This window comes from Hesperophylax consimilis, chromosome 17, assembly GCF_061612785.1.
Source record: "Hesperophylax consimilis isolate HC1 chromosome 17, BYU_Hcon_1.0, whole genome shotgun sequence".
Taxonomy (NCBI): Eukaryota; Metazoa; Arthropoda; class Insecta; order Trichoptera; family Limnephilidae; genus Hesperophylax; species Hesperophylax consimilis.
The window spans coordinates 4,156,689-4,173,755 of record NC_142852.1 but is presented as its reverse complement, the minus strand read 5'-3'; the positions used below and the strand labels follow the sequence as shown (position 1 = coordinate 4,173,755).

Below are 17,067 nucleotides of genomic sequence, written 5' to 3'. Positions count from 1 at the left end.
ATTCCGTTGGATGACAAAATCAAGGCGATTAAGCATTTAGCCCTGCCGAGAAATGTCTCGGAACTACGAAGTCTATTAGGGGCAATATCATACTATAGAATGTTCATACGGAATATCTCAGATATTTTGTCACCTCTCTACAGTTTGTTAAAGAAAGGAACCGAGTTCATATGGTCGGAGGAATATAATATTGCTTTTAATTTAGTGAAAGAACATTTAGTGTCAGATAACATTTTAGTACATTTTAATCCTAGTTTACCTATCAAACTTATTTCTGACGTCAGCAATATAGGTATTTCAGCTATGCTGTGTCATGTATATGAGAACGGGATAGAACGCCCTATTGCTTTTGCTAGTAGGACACTATCGGATACGGAGCGAAAGTATTCGATATTAGACAAAGAAGCGTGTGCCATCATATTTGGTTTAAAGAGATTTTTCCAATTCCTATATGGAAAGAAATTTATTTTGTCATGCGACAATAAATCGTTGGTACATATTTTAGATACTAACAAGCAAGTACCTGTTTTGGCGGCTAACCGTTTGCAACGTTATGCGTTGATTTTACAGACATTTGATTATACTATTGAGTAAATTAGTTCGGGCGATAACAAAGCCGATTTTCTATCAAGATTGCCAATGCAGGGTTATTATTATTTTTTTAGTTTTAATTAGTGATTTAAATATTGAATGTATAGAATCTGATCATTTAAATACTATATCTACAGAAATGGAAATAAATGCGGAAGCCATAAAGATAAGTTCGGTAAAGGATATAATTATTTCAAGTATTATAAATTATTTAAATACAGAATGGCCAGAAAAGAAAAATTTAAATGCTGATTTATTAAAATTTTGATTAATGAGAGATAAATTGTCGGTTCATAATGCGTGTTTGTTTTATAATAACAAGCTAGTGATTCCAGTGGAATTGAAGGAATCAGTTTTGAAATTTATTCATCAGTCGCATTTAGGTACTTATAGTAAAATCGAAATGTTTGGCGAGAAATTACTGTTTCTGGTTCTTCGCCTTTTTTAAAAATAGGCGAAAGGAAGCTGAATTTTCATTTAGTAGGAAAACATCCTGTTCGTAAAGACCGATTAACAGCAAATATAAAGGATACGCCAGATTGGTAGCACAATTATTCAAAAATACAGGAGGTATTTTATCTGGTCCACCACTTTTGCTTTGATCTAGTAATTTTAGTTCAGTCAATATATCATTATATTCTATGTAGATAAAAGATAAATTAAGATTATGATCAGTAGTAAAATTTGATACTGTACTAGCAGAAACTGGTGTCTCACATTCATAAACGCTTTTAAAAAAATCAGCAAAAAGGTTAGCAATACTTTGAGTGTCTAGTGATTATATGTAAAAAACAAAAAATTACAGAAATTTAGATTTATTTATTTATTATTTTTATTTATACATATTCGGGCCAGCAGATCTTCAACCTGTTGACTTTGGGAAATCCGGAACCTTGAACACAAATCACAATAAAATATTTACACAAAATTAAAAAAACATTGTTTCTAAAATAAAATTTAGTGCAAGCGATTTGGACACTGACCTTTATACAGTTTCTTTATACATAAGGCTTAAAATCACTTTCAAAACTAAAGGCAAACACATAACTATCCTATTAGTTGTTAACCCTTAACTAGGCAAGGATATCAAAAATGAAATTTAAAAAGTTAAACCGTGTTATTAGGATTCTGGGTCTAAAACAGTTCTTGAAAAAAATAGAAATAAAATAAATAGGTTATTTAAATTTTCAGTAATATCAGAGTTCAAAAGGTAACTACGGTGAACAACGCTAAATGCGGTTGTTAAAGTTAGATTTGAATGAAAAATTGCAGCCAATAAGTAATTATCTGTATTAACTTCTAATAAGTTTCTGTTTTGTAGGGAGAAAAATACTTACATTTTAATGTATCTGAGAGGAAAATCGTCAAATCATTCGAATCAATGGAACTTTTTTCTGTCTGCCCAGGTAGTACATTCTCTGGCGGTTGAAGTGCCTAGGAGATGTGTTAACCAAATAATTCTTGTAGGTACAAGGTGCGATCTCCACAGGGTAAACAGAAAAGGAAATGTTCTAGAACGCACTAGTAGCTGCTGCTACAGTTCAACAGTTTTGAAAGTGAATTTAGAAGTGTAAAAATATTATTTGAAAATAATTAAATACATTACTGTACACATATTTATATATATTTTTATATTCGTGTTAGTAGTATGACATAATTACCTTTTTTACACATACATTTACATTTAAGTTACACGTACATTTAAGATTTAAAAAAAATCAAATCTTTTCCAATGCGATTCAGAACAAATTCAACGTAATCGCAAGGTTATAAATATTGTGACCATTATAAAATTATATTAAATTTATATACTGGTAACTCTCTGGTGAAACATATCAGATCTAATACAAGAATTTATTCTGTAAATAGTTTTCGTGAAGGTGAATGTTAACCTTTCCCTTACTGTGCTAAAAAAATACACGCGTTCCGGTGCTGTGTAGTCAATGCACATCTCAAAATAAGCGATTTAATATCGGAAAAGTATGAATATTCATAGCTAATCGATTATTTTTATTATATTTTATATCAAAATTGATAATAATTGTAATTTAATTTCTGAAAACATGAAAAAACCATCGGCGGATGCTAAAGAAACGTGCGAGAGGTCCACATCTAACGACGGTTCGCGGCCAACTGGCTAGCGGCGCGGCTGGCGGCTGGCACAAACACAGCTGTGTGGTCGGTAGGTATCGATGGTCTAAATCAAAAACTACAACTGCAGAAGTGTGGATGTCTCATGTTCCCGCATAGCGAATTAAAGCGGGACATCAATAGCGTGTCATTTCCTCGAACACTCATCGAGTATTTAGTATCACACGGTTGATTGTATTGGTGTATTTGTTCCCGATTTTTAACAAAAAACTCTGATTTCTAATTAAATTTGAAAACTATGTAATATATTATTTTTTTAATTCAGTGTATAAATGTATAACGGAGGAATACCTAAAATCTGGACCCAGAATTTATTATATTTATACAGTTATTAAAGTTATTAGAAGCAATGTGTAGTAAATACACACCACAGATAAGGAAAGGTTAACACAAGGAACAAGAAAAGTGTCCAGTCAAAGAGTCTTTTCGAGAAAATGCATAATTCCATACGAAAAAAACAGTGAGTGCGCACGCGTTTTTTTCAATCTCTCGTCAGCCAGAAAACGGGAAAGTTTTTTTTCAGCTGTCAGTCAGTTTTTTCTATTCAAGGAACATAAAGGATAACTTGCATAGTTGCACTCGGAACCAGAAAAAGGGGTTTTTTCTCCAATCTGAGTGAGCATGTGTTCCAAAAAATGTCCTATATGGGGGGTGAGGTGGCCTTTCCTAGAATCTGAATATGTGCACTTGGAAAGTAAAAAAGGTTTGTCGCCACTGTGAGTCAGCATGTGGCTTTTAAGATGTGCGTTTTGAGAATATGCATAGATAAACAAGAAAAAGTTTTCTCCGTAGTGACTCAACGTGCGCATCAGATTGCCTTTACAATAACATAAATATGTGCACTCTGGAACATAAAACAGGTTTTTCGCCACTGTGAGTCAATATGTGGGTATTAAGATGGGCATTTTGATAAAATTAATTGTTTCACGGGGGTTGAAAAAGGTTTTTTTCCACCGTGAGTTAGCATGTTGCACTTCAGAAAACATGTATAATTGCACACGGAATATAAAAGAGGTTTTCCTACGATGTGAGAGAGCATATTGCTCTTGAGTTGGCTATTTTGATAACATGCATAGTTGCATACGGAACACGAAAAAGAGTTTTATCCACTGTGAGTCAGCATGTGGAACTTTAGTTGACCCTTACGATAGCACGCATAGTTGCACAGGGAACATGAAAAAGGTTTTTCTCCACTGTGAGTCAGCGTGTGTGCCTTCAGGTTACCCTGGTAATAACTTGTATAATCGCACTCCAAACATGGAAGAGGTTTTTCTCCACTGTGAATCAGCATGTGCCTCTTTAGCTGACCCTTTTAACAACACGCATATTTGCACACGGAACAAGAAAAAAGGTTTTTCTCCACTGTGAATCAGCATGTGGCTCTTTAAAAGACCCTTATGATTACATGCATAGGGCACACGGAACATGAAAAAGGTTTTTCTCCACTGTGAGTGAGCACGTGGCTCCTAAAATTACCCTTTTGAAAACACGCATAGTTGCACACGGAACATGAAAAAGGTTTTTCTCCACTGTGAGTGAGCATGTGGCTCGTTAGGTCGCTCTTTCGATAACATGCATAGTTGCACACGGAACATGAAAAAGGTTTTTCTCCACTGTGAGTCAGCATGTGGCTCTTTAAAAGACCCTTATGAATACATGCATAGTTGCACAAGGAACATGAAAAAGGTTTTTCTCCACTGTGATTCAGCATGTGCCTCTTCAACTGACCCTTTCGACCACACGCATAGTTGCACACGGAACATGAAAAAGGATTTGCTCCACTGTGAGTGAGCATGTGGCTCCTTAAATTACCCTTTTGAAAACACGCATAGTTGCACACGAAACATGAAAAGGGTTTTTCTCCACTGTGATCCGGATTTGCCTCTTCAGCTGACCCTTTTGACAACACGCATAGTTGCACTCTAAACATGAAAACGGTTTTTCTCCACTGTGAATCAGCATGTGCCTCTTTAGCTGACCCTTTCGATAGCACGCATAGTTGCACACGGAACACGAAAAAGGTTTTTCTCCACTGTGAGTCAGCATGTGGCTCGTTAGGTCACTCTTTCGACAACTTGCATAGTTGCACACGGAACATGAAAAAGGTATTTTTCCACTTTGAGTCAGCATGTGCGTCTTTAGTTTATCCTGTTGATTACATGCATAGTCACACTCCAAACATGAAAGTGCTTTTTTTCCACTGTGAGTCAGCATGTGCCTCTTCAGCTGACTCTTTTGACGACACGCATAGTTGCACACGGAACATGAAAATGGTTTTTCTACACTGTGAGTCAGCATATGGCTCTCTAAAAAACTCTTATGATTACATAAATAGTGTCACACGGAACATGAAAAAGGTTTTTCTCCACTGTGAGTGAGAATGTGCCTCTTCAACTGACCCTTTCGACCACACGCATAGTTGCACACGGAACATGAAAAAGGTTTTTCTCCACTGTGATTCAGCATGTGCCTCTTCAACTGACCCTTTCGACCACAGGCATAGTTGCACACGGAACATGAAAAAGGTTTTTCTCCACTGTGAGTGAGCATGTGGCTCCTTAAATTACCCTTTTGACAACACGCATAGTTGCACACAGAACATGAAAAAGGTTTTTCTCCACTGTGAGTGAGCATGTGGCTCGTTAGGTCGCTCTTTCGATAACATGCATAGTTGCACACGGAACATGAAAAAGGTTTTTCTCCACTGTGAGTCAGCATGTGGCTCTTTAAAAGACCCTTATGAATACATGCATAGTTGCACAAGGAACATGAAAAAGGTTTTTCTCCACTGTGATTCAGCATGTGCCTCTTCATCTGACCCTTTCGACCACACGCATAGTTGCACACGGAACATGAAAAAGGTTTTTCTCCACTGTGAGTGAGCATGTGGCTCGTTAGGTCGCTCTTTCGATAACATGCATAGTTGCACAAGGAACATGAAAAAGGTTTTTCTCCACTGTGAGTGAGCATGTGGCTCCTTAAATTACCCTTTTGACAACACGCATAGTTGCACTCGGAACATGAAAAAGGTTTTTCTCCACTGTGAGTCAGCATGTGGCTCTTTAAAAGACCCTTATGAATACATGCATAGTTGCACAAGGAACATGAAAAAGGTTTTTCTCCACTGTGATTCAGCATGTGCCTCTTCAACTGACCCTTTCGACCACACGCATAGTTGCACACGGAACATGAAAAAGGTTTTTTTCCACCATGAGTCAGCATGTGGCCCGTTAGGCGGCTCTTTTCATAACATGCATAGTTGCACACGGAACATGAAAAAGTTTTTTCTCTAACATGGGTGCGGACGTTTATTGCAAAATTTGACTTAGGAGAGGAGTAGTTGTGATGGGGAGGAGTGAATCCCTTTTCCACAAAATGCGTCTGAAGATCTGTCGACAAATTTGAAAAATAACATGGGTGAAAAAGACTCAGTTAAACTTATTTCCTAAACTTAGAGTAAATAAGCGAAGTAAGTTCGTAGAAAGGTTAAAAAAAATAGGAGAGTCCGAGTCGTTTAAGTTTACAGTGAAAAATTGGTTTTACCTGCTTCCTTGTTAATTCTTCCAAAGCGTTCTAAGCATTCCTCTTTAACATCCGGCAGGTCTATGTCAATTTTCATATAAGTAAGCCCCAACTGTCGGGGTAAGAGATCCGCGTTTATGGTAGCTGTCTCCACATGTATGCTTCCTGGAATAAAAAAGGACAATAAATAAAATGAATCTTTGCATGGCCAGCCCTGAACCAAACGGCGCCTGGCGCGAGTTTAATATTGACTGCCCTAACAGTCTAAATTAGTACACGCCGAGGCAGTATATCACTTCAATCATTAAAATGATGATTTGTGTTTTTTTGTAGAGCGGTATTTATCAAAAATAATATCAAGGGCGATGTGTTAGGTTAAGTATTCGACGCCCGGAGTGAAATGCACTAATTGCGCCCACATAGTGCCAGCGCTGTATCTTCGTCAAATTGTTATAAACGAGAATTTTTTTTAATTGAAAAATTGCATTTTTATGTCCGCTTCAGGGACCGATTCTTCAAGAAGGAAAAACCTTTCTCTAGAGCACCTGTAGTAGAGAGTTTGGTAGTTTTCGGTCAAAGATATAATGTTTTTCCAATCAATATTTATTTATTTTTAACGTATAATACGTGTAATTCACATCATATCCCGGTGTAAATCGAGGAACCGACATCATATTGTGAATAATATAATAAAGTTTAATGAGTGCTGTATTTTTGTATTTTCCGACAAGGACGCTGAGTAAGGTAAATTACCCAATAAACCTCATATTTTATAAGAGAGGATGTTGTGCACAAGTGTGTATCCTGTTTGCATGACATTTCTAAAGAGACATTGATTCCGGACATCCGAATTTTTAGTTCTATATTTTACACGTATGCAATGCAACAAACTGGCTGTCTGAGTTTTCTACGCATATTGCGAGCATTCCTTCGTTACAGCTGGGTGGTCGAAATCTAAATCTGAAAATGCAATTTCACCTCCATCTTCTTCCTGGAGCCCTGGTTCCGTCTTGATGGATATAGTAGCTGGCTTCAGTAGATCCATGATCTGCTTTGGTAGAGTTTGGTTACTGGTTTAACCCCAAAAAATATATCTGAAACAGAACATTGTTAAAATAAAATAAAATGATAAAATTAAAAATTCAAATTAAAACAAATTCCTTCTTACGTATCCTTAAAAATTGAATATAACAACCTGCAAATCCTGATACGGGAGAATTATCTTGGGCTGTGCAATGATAAACACTTAACTTTTAATAAAATAAAATAAAATATTTTTTTGTTTTAAAACCACGATATTTATTAATTTAAGAACCGACCGGTTTCGCTTTACTTAAGCATCATCAGGGTACAAATTAATACTAAACAAGAAGTACATAATGTGTGTATATATATAACAAAATATAGAGAGAAAATTTTATCTAGTACCTCACATCTTATTAAAAATGTCTTGTACTGGAAAAGATACGTTGATGATGTTTTGTGTTTATGGACAGGGACTAAGCGTCAACTGAATTCCTTCCTCAATCTTATAAACTCTTTTCATAATAAGATTAAATTCACATTAGAAATAGGCATAAATTCAACCTTAAATTTTTTAGACCTTACCTTATCGATCGTTAATAACAGAATTAATTTTAACATTTTTCGTAAACCCTCCTATACTGACGTTGTCATACACAGCACCTCCAATCACCCTATTTCACATAGGCACTCCGCATTCCATTTAATGGTCCATCGTTTAGTCACAATTTCAATGTCCGATAGTAATTTTGATAGTGAACTAAAACTAATTAAAAACATAGCAGTAAATAATGGCTATGAATCAAATTTTATAGATTTAATCTTAAATAAAAAGCTAAAACAAATCGCCATTAATCGCTTCCTCTTTGCTAGTCCTTGTCCTCAAATCAATGATAATAATATTAATTATCAATGGCGGCGAATTTTATTTATTAATCACTTTTCTACCTTAAGTGTAAAAAACCTTCCTTCTGAAGTCAAACCGGCCTTTTATACCAATAACAATATAGGTAAATTTCTAATTAATTCTAAAGATAAGGACGATAAATTAAGTCATTCGGGGATTTATAAATTAAATTGCAATAATTGTTCGGCTTTCTATATCGGTAAGACATCACGTAATGTTAATATTAGGATAAAGGAGCATCTTCGTTGCCTCAATAATAATGGGTTTTCCGAATTCGCAAATCATTTGATCGATAAAGATCATACATTCTGTCATAGCACCGGTGCTAACATCTTACATAAAAACGGGCATGGTAGCAGACTAAACAACTTAGAGGCACTAGAAATTAAAAAAGCTGTAAAAACCAAAAGTGAGATACTTAATAATCAATTAGACATATCAAGTAGTCCAATATTAGGTCTGTTTCCAATAAACCCATAAAAAAATCCCAGTTCTCCTTACCTCCTTACCACCATGCCAGTTGATGCTTTGTTTCTCCCGATTTATTGATATAACCCATTAGTCTACATAATTATCTAGCGGTTTTTCCATTACTTGTGCACTTATGTTAATGTATTTTATGACCGTCTTTGTGTTGCTTATATTTGTATCATGTTGTCTCCCTCTATATTTTGTTATATATATACACACATTATGTACTTCTTGTTTAGTATTAATTTGTACCCTGATGATGCTTAAGTAAAGCGAAACCGGTCGGTTCTTAAATTAATAAATATCGTGGTTTTAAAACAAAAAAAAAATATTTTATTTTATTTTATTAAATATGTCAAACCACAAAGTGATTGCTTTCTACAATAATACTTAACTTTTAAACAGCTTATTCAAGATATTAAAGATAAAATCACCCCTTTAATTAGCGTATTTAGCCGGATATCATATCTGTTACCAAATAAAATAAAAAAGGTCTATATTACAGCCTCGTAAATTCAAATTTAAACTACTTGATTGAAATCTGGTTAAATGCATATGAAACATATATAAATGAACTACACTTAAAACAAAACAAAATAATCAAAAAGCTATTTCACTTCAAACTAGAACATCAACAGAAATATTATGTATGAAAACAAAACTATTTACATTAAGAAACTTTTTATGAATATAATACATGTCTCCTTATATGAAAAATAAATAATAAACTAATACATCCAAATACAGAAATCGTTAAAACGTACCAAGTACACACACACTTTACACGGCAACAAGATAAAATACATTTAAACACCATACATACTCATTACGGCAAGCAATCCATTGGTTACGAGGGGAGCAACATACATAATTGCCTCCCAGACGAAATTAAAAATGAAAAAAGTGTAGGTAAATTTTAAAAAAAGTTGTTCAGTTTTATGATCAATCAACAAAACAATGATCGTGAATAAAATCGTTCTGTAATATATTAATGTGTAATGTATTAGTTTTTTCTAGTTAAATAAGTGAAAATGAAATTTTCTTTTATCTAGAATAAAAAAAACATAAAAAAAAATAAAAAATAAAATGTGGTTTCGCTTGGAATATCCTGTCAAAATAACGAAGTCGTAGCCAAAACACATATTTGAAAACCTTGAAGATATGACAACGGTTAATAGAAACGTTGTTTATCGTGGGAAAATCATTGCCATTCCGCTTTTAACAAAATATCTGTTAACCATATGTTTTTTTTGTGATCATTGTAATAAATGCCTTCGAAATGCTAATCTAATAATAGGTAGACGTGAAATTGACAGTTTAAACATTCTACTGTGACAAAACGCCCAATGATTCCCTTACTAAACTGGAATAACGGCAGCTACCAAATAAATAGCGATGAATACAAGAATGAGTACTTACTTTACCAATAACCATCACAGGCGTGGGATAGTATGTTTAACAGGAAGATACGGCTCTCGGAGAAAAAAACACTTGTTAGCACTTGTCAAAAATATTTATAGGTTATGCATAGACAAGAATGAAGTCATAGACAATTATTATAAATTTCATGGCGACCAGATAATACAAAAAAAAAACTTTTTCATCATGTGACTTTTGAACACATACATATTGTTAACATACATATTCATCATATGATAATTAATCACGGTTATTATTAAGAACGATCGTAACTAAGAATAATGATTTTTAAGAACATTTCATATTCATCGCAAGTTGCGAGTCATTCCACGCGAGTGGTAACATCTACCAATATATAGGAGGGAAAGCAAGTTTATCTATTATGTCTTTCAAAATTAGGAACAATTTTATCGATAGCCCATTTATCTTGGGATATTATGATATTAAATGAACTTTCAAAGATTTTGATGTAAGTGACTGTTCTCTAAATGACTTAAAACAGATATTGAATAGTCACCTAGCTAAATGCTGAAATATGTAAAATTGTCCTGTAATTGGAAAAAATATTCTGTTGCACAGTAAAAAAATATGCCAAACAACACTAAACCAACTGTCACCTTATTTATGGTCACCGTCATGCCTCTGACTTCGTCCGACTAAAGCCTTTTACCCAAAATATGTTCTTCAATCAATTAATATTCTAATTTATTTAGTAAAATGCTTAATTGGGACGATTCGATATTTTTGGCGCAATATAGGGGTATGTCAACATTTTTCACTTCAAATTCAAGATGTTTTTACAGCTGTATATAGAAATTAATAAAACAAAGTTAGTGAACATTTCCTGTGAATGAAACAATTTGAATATCGTTCCATATAGGCACCTCACCTCTGCTATTAACGAATTCACATAAATCAAGTCAGTAACCTGGAAATATTGACATTTATCTATTTATATTTTATATGCATATTTACAGATTAAAAAATTCCAATAACAAAGATACAATACAAATACACAATCATAGTTGCCTAATTAGGGATTTAAATTAATTAATGCTCAGGTGGAAAATGTCGATGTCAGAGGCTAGTGAGTTTAGAAGGACTATCATTCTTCCGAGAGGCATTGCTAATGATAAGTTAGTCCTACATCTCGGAAGAATGAATGGTTCGTGTCTACTCGCTCTTGCGAAGTTATCAGGGACGTAAAATAAAATTTTATTCAAAATTTCTGGATTGTTGATATAACCGTTCAACAAGTTATAGGCCATCATCAGCAACGCAGCTTTTCGCCTGTTGACAAGACTATCGATACCTAGCATTCCGGAAAGGAAGGCTGATGGGTATAAATAGGGATAGTACCCGAAGTCTCTAAGATAAAGATAACGTAGAAACTTTTTTTATTTTTTTTTATTGTTAAAGTTTAATTTGTAGAACTCCATTTTATTTTTTATATATTTTTTTTTAATTTTCTACTTCCGATTTAGTTGTCCGGGTTAAATCTTCCCCAAAGGAAAAACTTAACCCTTCCACTCACTTTTCCACAAATGATCATCTAGTCAATCAACATTATGTAAGTGCATTATATAAACAAAATAAATACAAAACAATACAAGAACAACAAACTCACCAGAGATCAAATGGGAAAATAATTCACCGACTCCAGATATTTTCATATCAGAGGGTTCGGCTCGGTAGAACTTCTAACGGGGCCTATAAATCCTACTGATCCCTCAACATAAACATTTAAAAAATCTTTTGTTATCCTACATGTATTCAAAATGACCGACTTTTGCATCTTTATATATAATTTCTTTGATAAATCTAATACGCCTAAATTTTTAATTAGAGAGCTAGGTATAATGCCAGTAGCCGAAATAACGAATGGTTATATTTTTTTAGTCTGAGAATGCCAAATTCTTTTCCTTCATTTCCTAAATCTGTGTATTTTCTTATTTTTTCGCTAACAGATTTTTGAATATTACAGGAATTTGGTATAGCGACATCAATGATATAAGTTATTTTTTTTAATTTTGTCATGTAAAACTAAATCGGGTCTATTATGACTAATCGCTCGGTCTAGTTAAGTCTAGTCTAGTTCTAATTAATCTTTCTAAGTTATCTAAATCTGTATTAGACCATTTAATTATGCCAAATGAGTACGTTAATAGAGGTATTGCCCAAGTATTTATTGCTTTTACTAAATTTTTAGCAGATAGATTGCATTTTAAAATTTTCCTGATCCTAGTTTGAAATTTAATCCTAATATCATTTTTAATACTAATATGGTCTAATCTATTTGATTGTGGGTATCCTAAATACTTATAAACCTCATCCCTTTTCATACTAGTAATTTGGAAATTTCTAAATATACTCTCGTTCCCATCTACAATTTTGCCTTTCTCTATATGGATCGTTCTACATTTATCTAAACCAAAAGTCATTTTGATATCATCTGAAAAGTTTTTAACTACCTCGATCATTTTCTCTAAATTTTGTTCAGAATTCGAAAATAATTTTATGTCATCCATATATAATAAATGCGAAATCGTACTACTCTCCCTTGTATTACCCTTAACTTTTATTCCAAACTTGCTTTTAATTAACATTTTAGATAGAGGATTCAATGCTTAACAAAACCAAAGAGGACTCAATGAGTCTCCTTGAAAAATTCCTCTTTTAATTGAAATGCCCGGTATTACTATTTTCTTACCTTTTAAATTGATAAGTAAATTGGTATTCCAAAAGGACATAATATTTTCCAAAAAGCTAATAATAATGGGGTTAATTTTATATATATTTAATACTTTGATCAGCCACGAGTGCGGGACACTATCGAAAGCCTTTTGGTAGTCTATATAGCAAGTGAATATTCAATATTCCATATTCAATAATATTATTATTGGGTTTATAAAAACAGTTTATTTTTAAACAAGTTCTGCTGTGTAATTATTATTCTGCGTGACAGCTGTTTCGCCCTCTGAAGGCATTATCAAACTGTGGGTAGCCCACTTACAGACGATACATTTATATTATTTCTATGTAGGTATTTTAATTTCAATTACTCATTTTTTAATTGATTTCTGAGTAAAATGTTAGAAATTATTAATGGTTATTACCCCAGTAAAGTTTCCCCAATTAGTGTAATGTTTAAATTTGACTGAATGTCTTTATGTTAGTTATTCCCAAACGATGACTCATAGGGTTATTTCAATAGCATAATTAAGTACTTCAATGTGCACTTGTATTTGCACTAGGTTTGAAGATATCTAGTAGGGGTGAACGATTTATATTTGTTTGTTCATTAATTAGAATAGCTTTCGGATTATTAAAGTTTTTGTTAGTTTCTAACTGTTCTAAAAGATTCAGTTTACGGCCTTTATTTTGTACGTGTAACGGAATTGGTTTATTATTATCATTAAGTGAGTGATTTTCATCTAGGAGATGTTTGGCAAATTGAGATTGCATTTTATTATTATTTTTAAAAGATCTTATATGTTCTTTGAACCTAGTGTTAAAGGACCGGCCCGTTTGTCCAACATAAACAGCGTTGCATTCATCACACTGGAGTTTATAAATGCCACTATTTTGTAATTTGAGTACCTTACTTTTTGAGTTTTTAAGAGATGATCCTAAGTTGTTATTTGTGCGGAAGGCAATATCTAAGCCACACTTTTTGAGGACTTTTGCAATTTTATTAGATGTCTGTCCGATGAATTCTAAACGCCCGAATTTATTATTCGTCTTATTATTAGTCGCTGGGTAAATTAATTTAAGGTTATTTTTGTGTTTGTTATTGTTAATTATTTTTTCGATGTCTCTACCCTTGAAGCCATTATTTTTAGCAATAGTTAGGATTGTATTTTTTTCCTTCTCGTATGCTTTCTTGTCGAGTGGGATGTTAGTAAGCCTATGTACCACTGAGTGGTAGGCAGATAATTTATGTGACCATGGGTGTAAAGATTTATAATTAATGGTCGTATCTGTAAATGTAGGCTTACGGAAAATTTCAAACGTATGTTTATTATTTTCTCTACCGATTGTTAGGTCTAAAAAATTAATTTTCTTATTACACTCTCTTTCAACCGTAAAGCAGATTTTACGGTTGGAGGAGTTAGCAAATGTGACAAAAAGATCTAATTGTCTGTTCGTACCTTTCCAACAGACCAAAATGTCGTCAACATAACGAACATAGTAAATGATGTGTTTGCTAAAGATTGAATTTAAAATTTGTTTTTCAATGTAATCCATGAATAAGCCATGTAAGCCCCTCAGTCCACTGCAAGAAGTGGACTGAGGGGCGATCCCATTGGTAATCCGTTGTTTTGTTGATAGAATTTATTGTTAAACTCAAAGTAGTTGGTTTCCACACAAATTTTAAATAGAACGAATAAAACTGGGGTAATAACCATTAATTATTTCTAACATTTTACTCAGAAATCAATTAAGAAATCAGTAATTGAAATTAAAATACCTACATAGAAATAATATAAATGTATCGTCTGTAAGTGGGCTACCCACAGTTTGATAATGCCTTCAGAGGGCGAAACAGCTGTCACGCGTAATAATAACTACACAGCAGAACTTGTTTAAAAATAAACTTTTTTTATAAACCCAATAATAATATTATTGAATATATAAAAAAATATAAAAATAAAAAAAAACGTAGAAACTTCTTTTGTGCTTTCTCTACCATAGAAGTGTACGTTGCATCCCCTGGTCCCCATACTATTGAGCCACTTTCCAAAATACTACGTACTAGGCTAAAATATAGCAAGCGAACCACGGCAGAGCTGCAGAAATGCCTGGAGTTACATAGCACAAATCCAAGCATTCTCAAAGCCCTGCTGCACATCGTTTCAATGTGAACGTGAAATGTTAAGTGTGCGTCAAAGGTTATTCCCAAATCTTTCGGTTCAGAAATATGTTTAAGAGAAAATTGGGACATCCTATAGTTGAAGTAAATCATAGTGTTTGCTCTAGTTTTTTTATTTACCCTAATGAAGTACCGAAATGTACAAAACATTTAGATCTGTTCTGAACATATTAGATATACACTTAAATAACACGGTATATCATAATTTCATATATATATAATTAATTATATTTTCATTTATTTTCCGAGTTTCAGCAGAAAAAAATAACAATGTTGTTTGCAACTAAATAATTTTGAGTTTTAATGTGAACATGTTCGCGATATTTGCAAGTAAATGGTTTATTTGTTTTTGACGCTGCTATGTAAATATTTTGTTTGTGTAGTTATTTGCAGGTATCGACACTTGCAGAGAGCCATTTCTTTGTGATTCTCTTTTGACGAGACCAATCCAAGTTACAGTACTGCGCACTTGTCTACAACTTACTGTCCCATAACTTTTTCGTCAATTGACATTGTTTTTAAAAACCTTTTATTTAAATGTGAGTTTATTCAATAACAAAACCTAACAAATCGACAGTCCCGAAAAACAATGTCACAAGGCTGTTCAAAGTTTCATTTGTGTATTTTAACTGTTGTGAAATCAAGAAATGTTGTGTTGTTAGATATTTGGCTATTTATTTAAATGGAGAAATAGATTATCGAAAACAATAAAAATGCAGAAACGAAACTTTTAACACCTCTCCTGCCAAACTAAAAATATGCACATCTGACATTTTTCTTCGGAACCGTCGAAATGTTGGGCGGCAGAAATATTTTCTTTTTTAAAATTGAAATTTTTTATTTGCAATAATTTCATTCGGCATTTTATGATATTATTATAACAAAAGAAGTGCCTTGGGGGTGTGTTTCGTGATTCAAATATTTGCCTAATCGGTGCCTATATTTTCCTACGAACATCTTTTGAAATTAAAATGAGATGGAGATCTACTATGTCAGGCTAGTGTAAGTGAGACGGAATGCTAGGCGGTTGGGCAACATGTAACACTTGTTTCATTTGGGAGGAATTCGTAATGTTATATTGTTTATTCTATGGTACGTAATGTTATATTGTTTATTCTATAGTACGTAGTGTTATTCCTTGTTGGCAATCCAACAATAAAGATTTTTTTTTTTTTTTTATTCAATAAAATTATTGGTTACATGCATTGAGGAATTTTTCGACCACCATGCTAGGCACATGCCCGTGTTATGGTGGTCGATTTTCTATACATTAACATAAGGAATGTGCGGGAATATAAAATAAAATAACATATTATTAAAGAATATTTAAGAACATAAAATAATGTAAATCACTATAGTAATATAAGGAAGTATGGAAGAATACAGTACAATATAAAAATATAATAGCATAATATTAATATAATATAATAGCATAATATAATAATATAGTATAATAATATAATAGTATAATAATATTATATTTTTTAGTTGTTGTAAGTGTTATTTTTAGATACATAATACAATAGTATATTGAGGAAATCTCAGTTAGGTAAATTACATATTATGTATTAATGAACCACATTGTAAACTGTTGATTTCCCTAAAGTAAAATAGATACATAAAAAAGAATATAAAAAGTATATAGTTATAAAATGAAACATAGTACTATAGAGTAGGCAAATGAGAAAGGATTATTTTTACTATGGAAATCTATATGTGCTTGATTAAATTGGTAGGTACATTATTTTGCAGCAATTTTGTACAAATAAATCAAAGTTAAAATTCATGTTTCAAGTCCGGCGAATTACACTGAACACTTGAGTAAATTATTATTGTTACGGTGGTTTACTCAGCTGGCAGCTAAGGTGGCACAGTAGGTACGTGGAACTTGTATGCCGTACAGTGGTGCCAAACAGTTTTAAGTAATTTATGTAAAAGTTTTTAAACTTTCGGCTATTAATATTATAGTAATTATATATAGTTCTTTACAAACAAAAACTTTTATTGGTGGTATAACCTACGTTCTTTAAAGAAATTCTTTAAAGAAATACCTCAAAGAAATTCTTTAAAGAAATTTCGACCCTTTCCGGATATCCATTTTTGGACACCG

General features: G+C 32.9%; 1 protein-coding gene across 1 annotated transcript in view; it reads left to right on the top strand.

The window, feature by feature from the left end:
• LOC149415801 (zonadhesin-like) overlaps window positions 1-17,067 on the top strand; it is an 86,303-nt gene that overhangs the window by 36,424 nt on the left and 32,812 nt on the right. Inside the window, exon 4 of the mRNA XM_089641630.1 lies at window positions 15,411-15,496. Within this exon, the coding sequence (XP_089497756.1) occupies window positions 15,411-15,496 (86 nt within the window). The remainder of the gene's footprint in view (window positions 1-15,410; window positions 15,497-17,067) is intronic.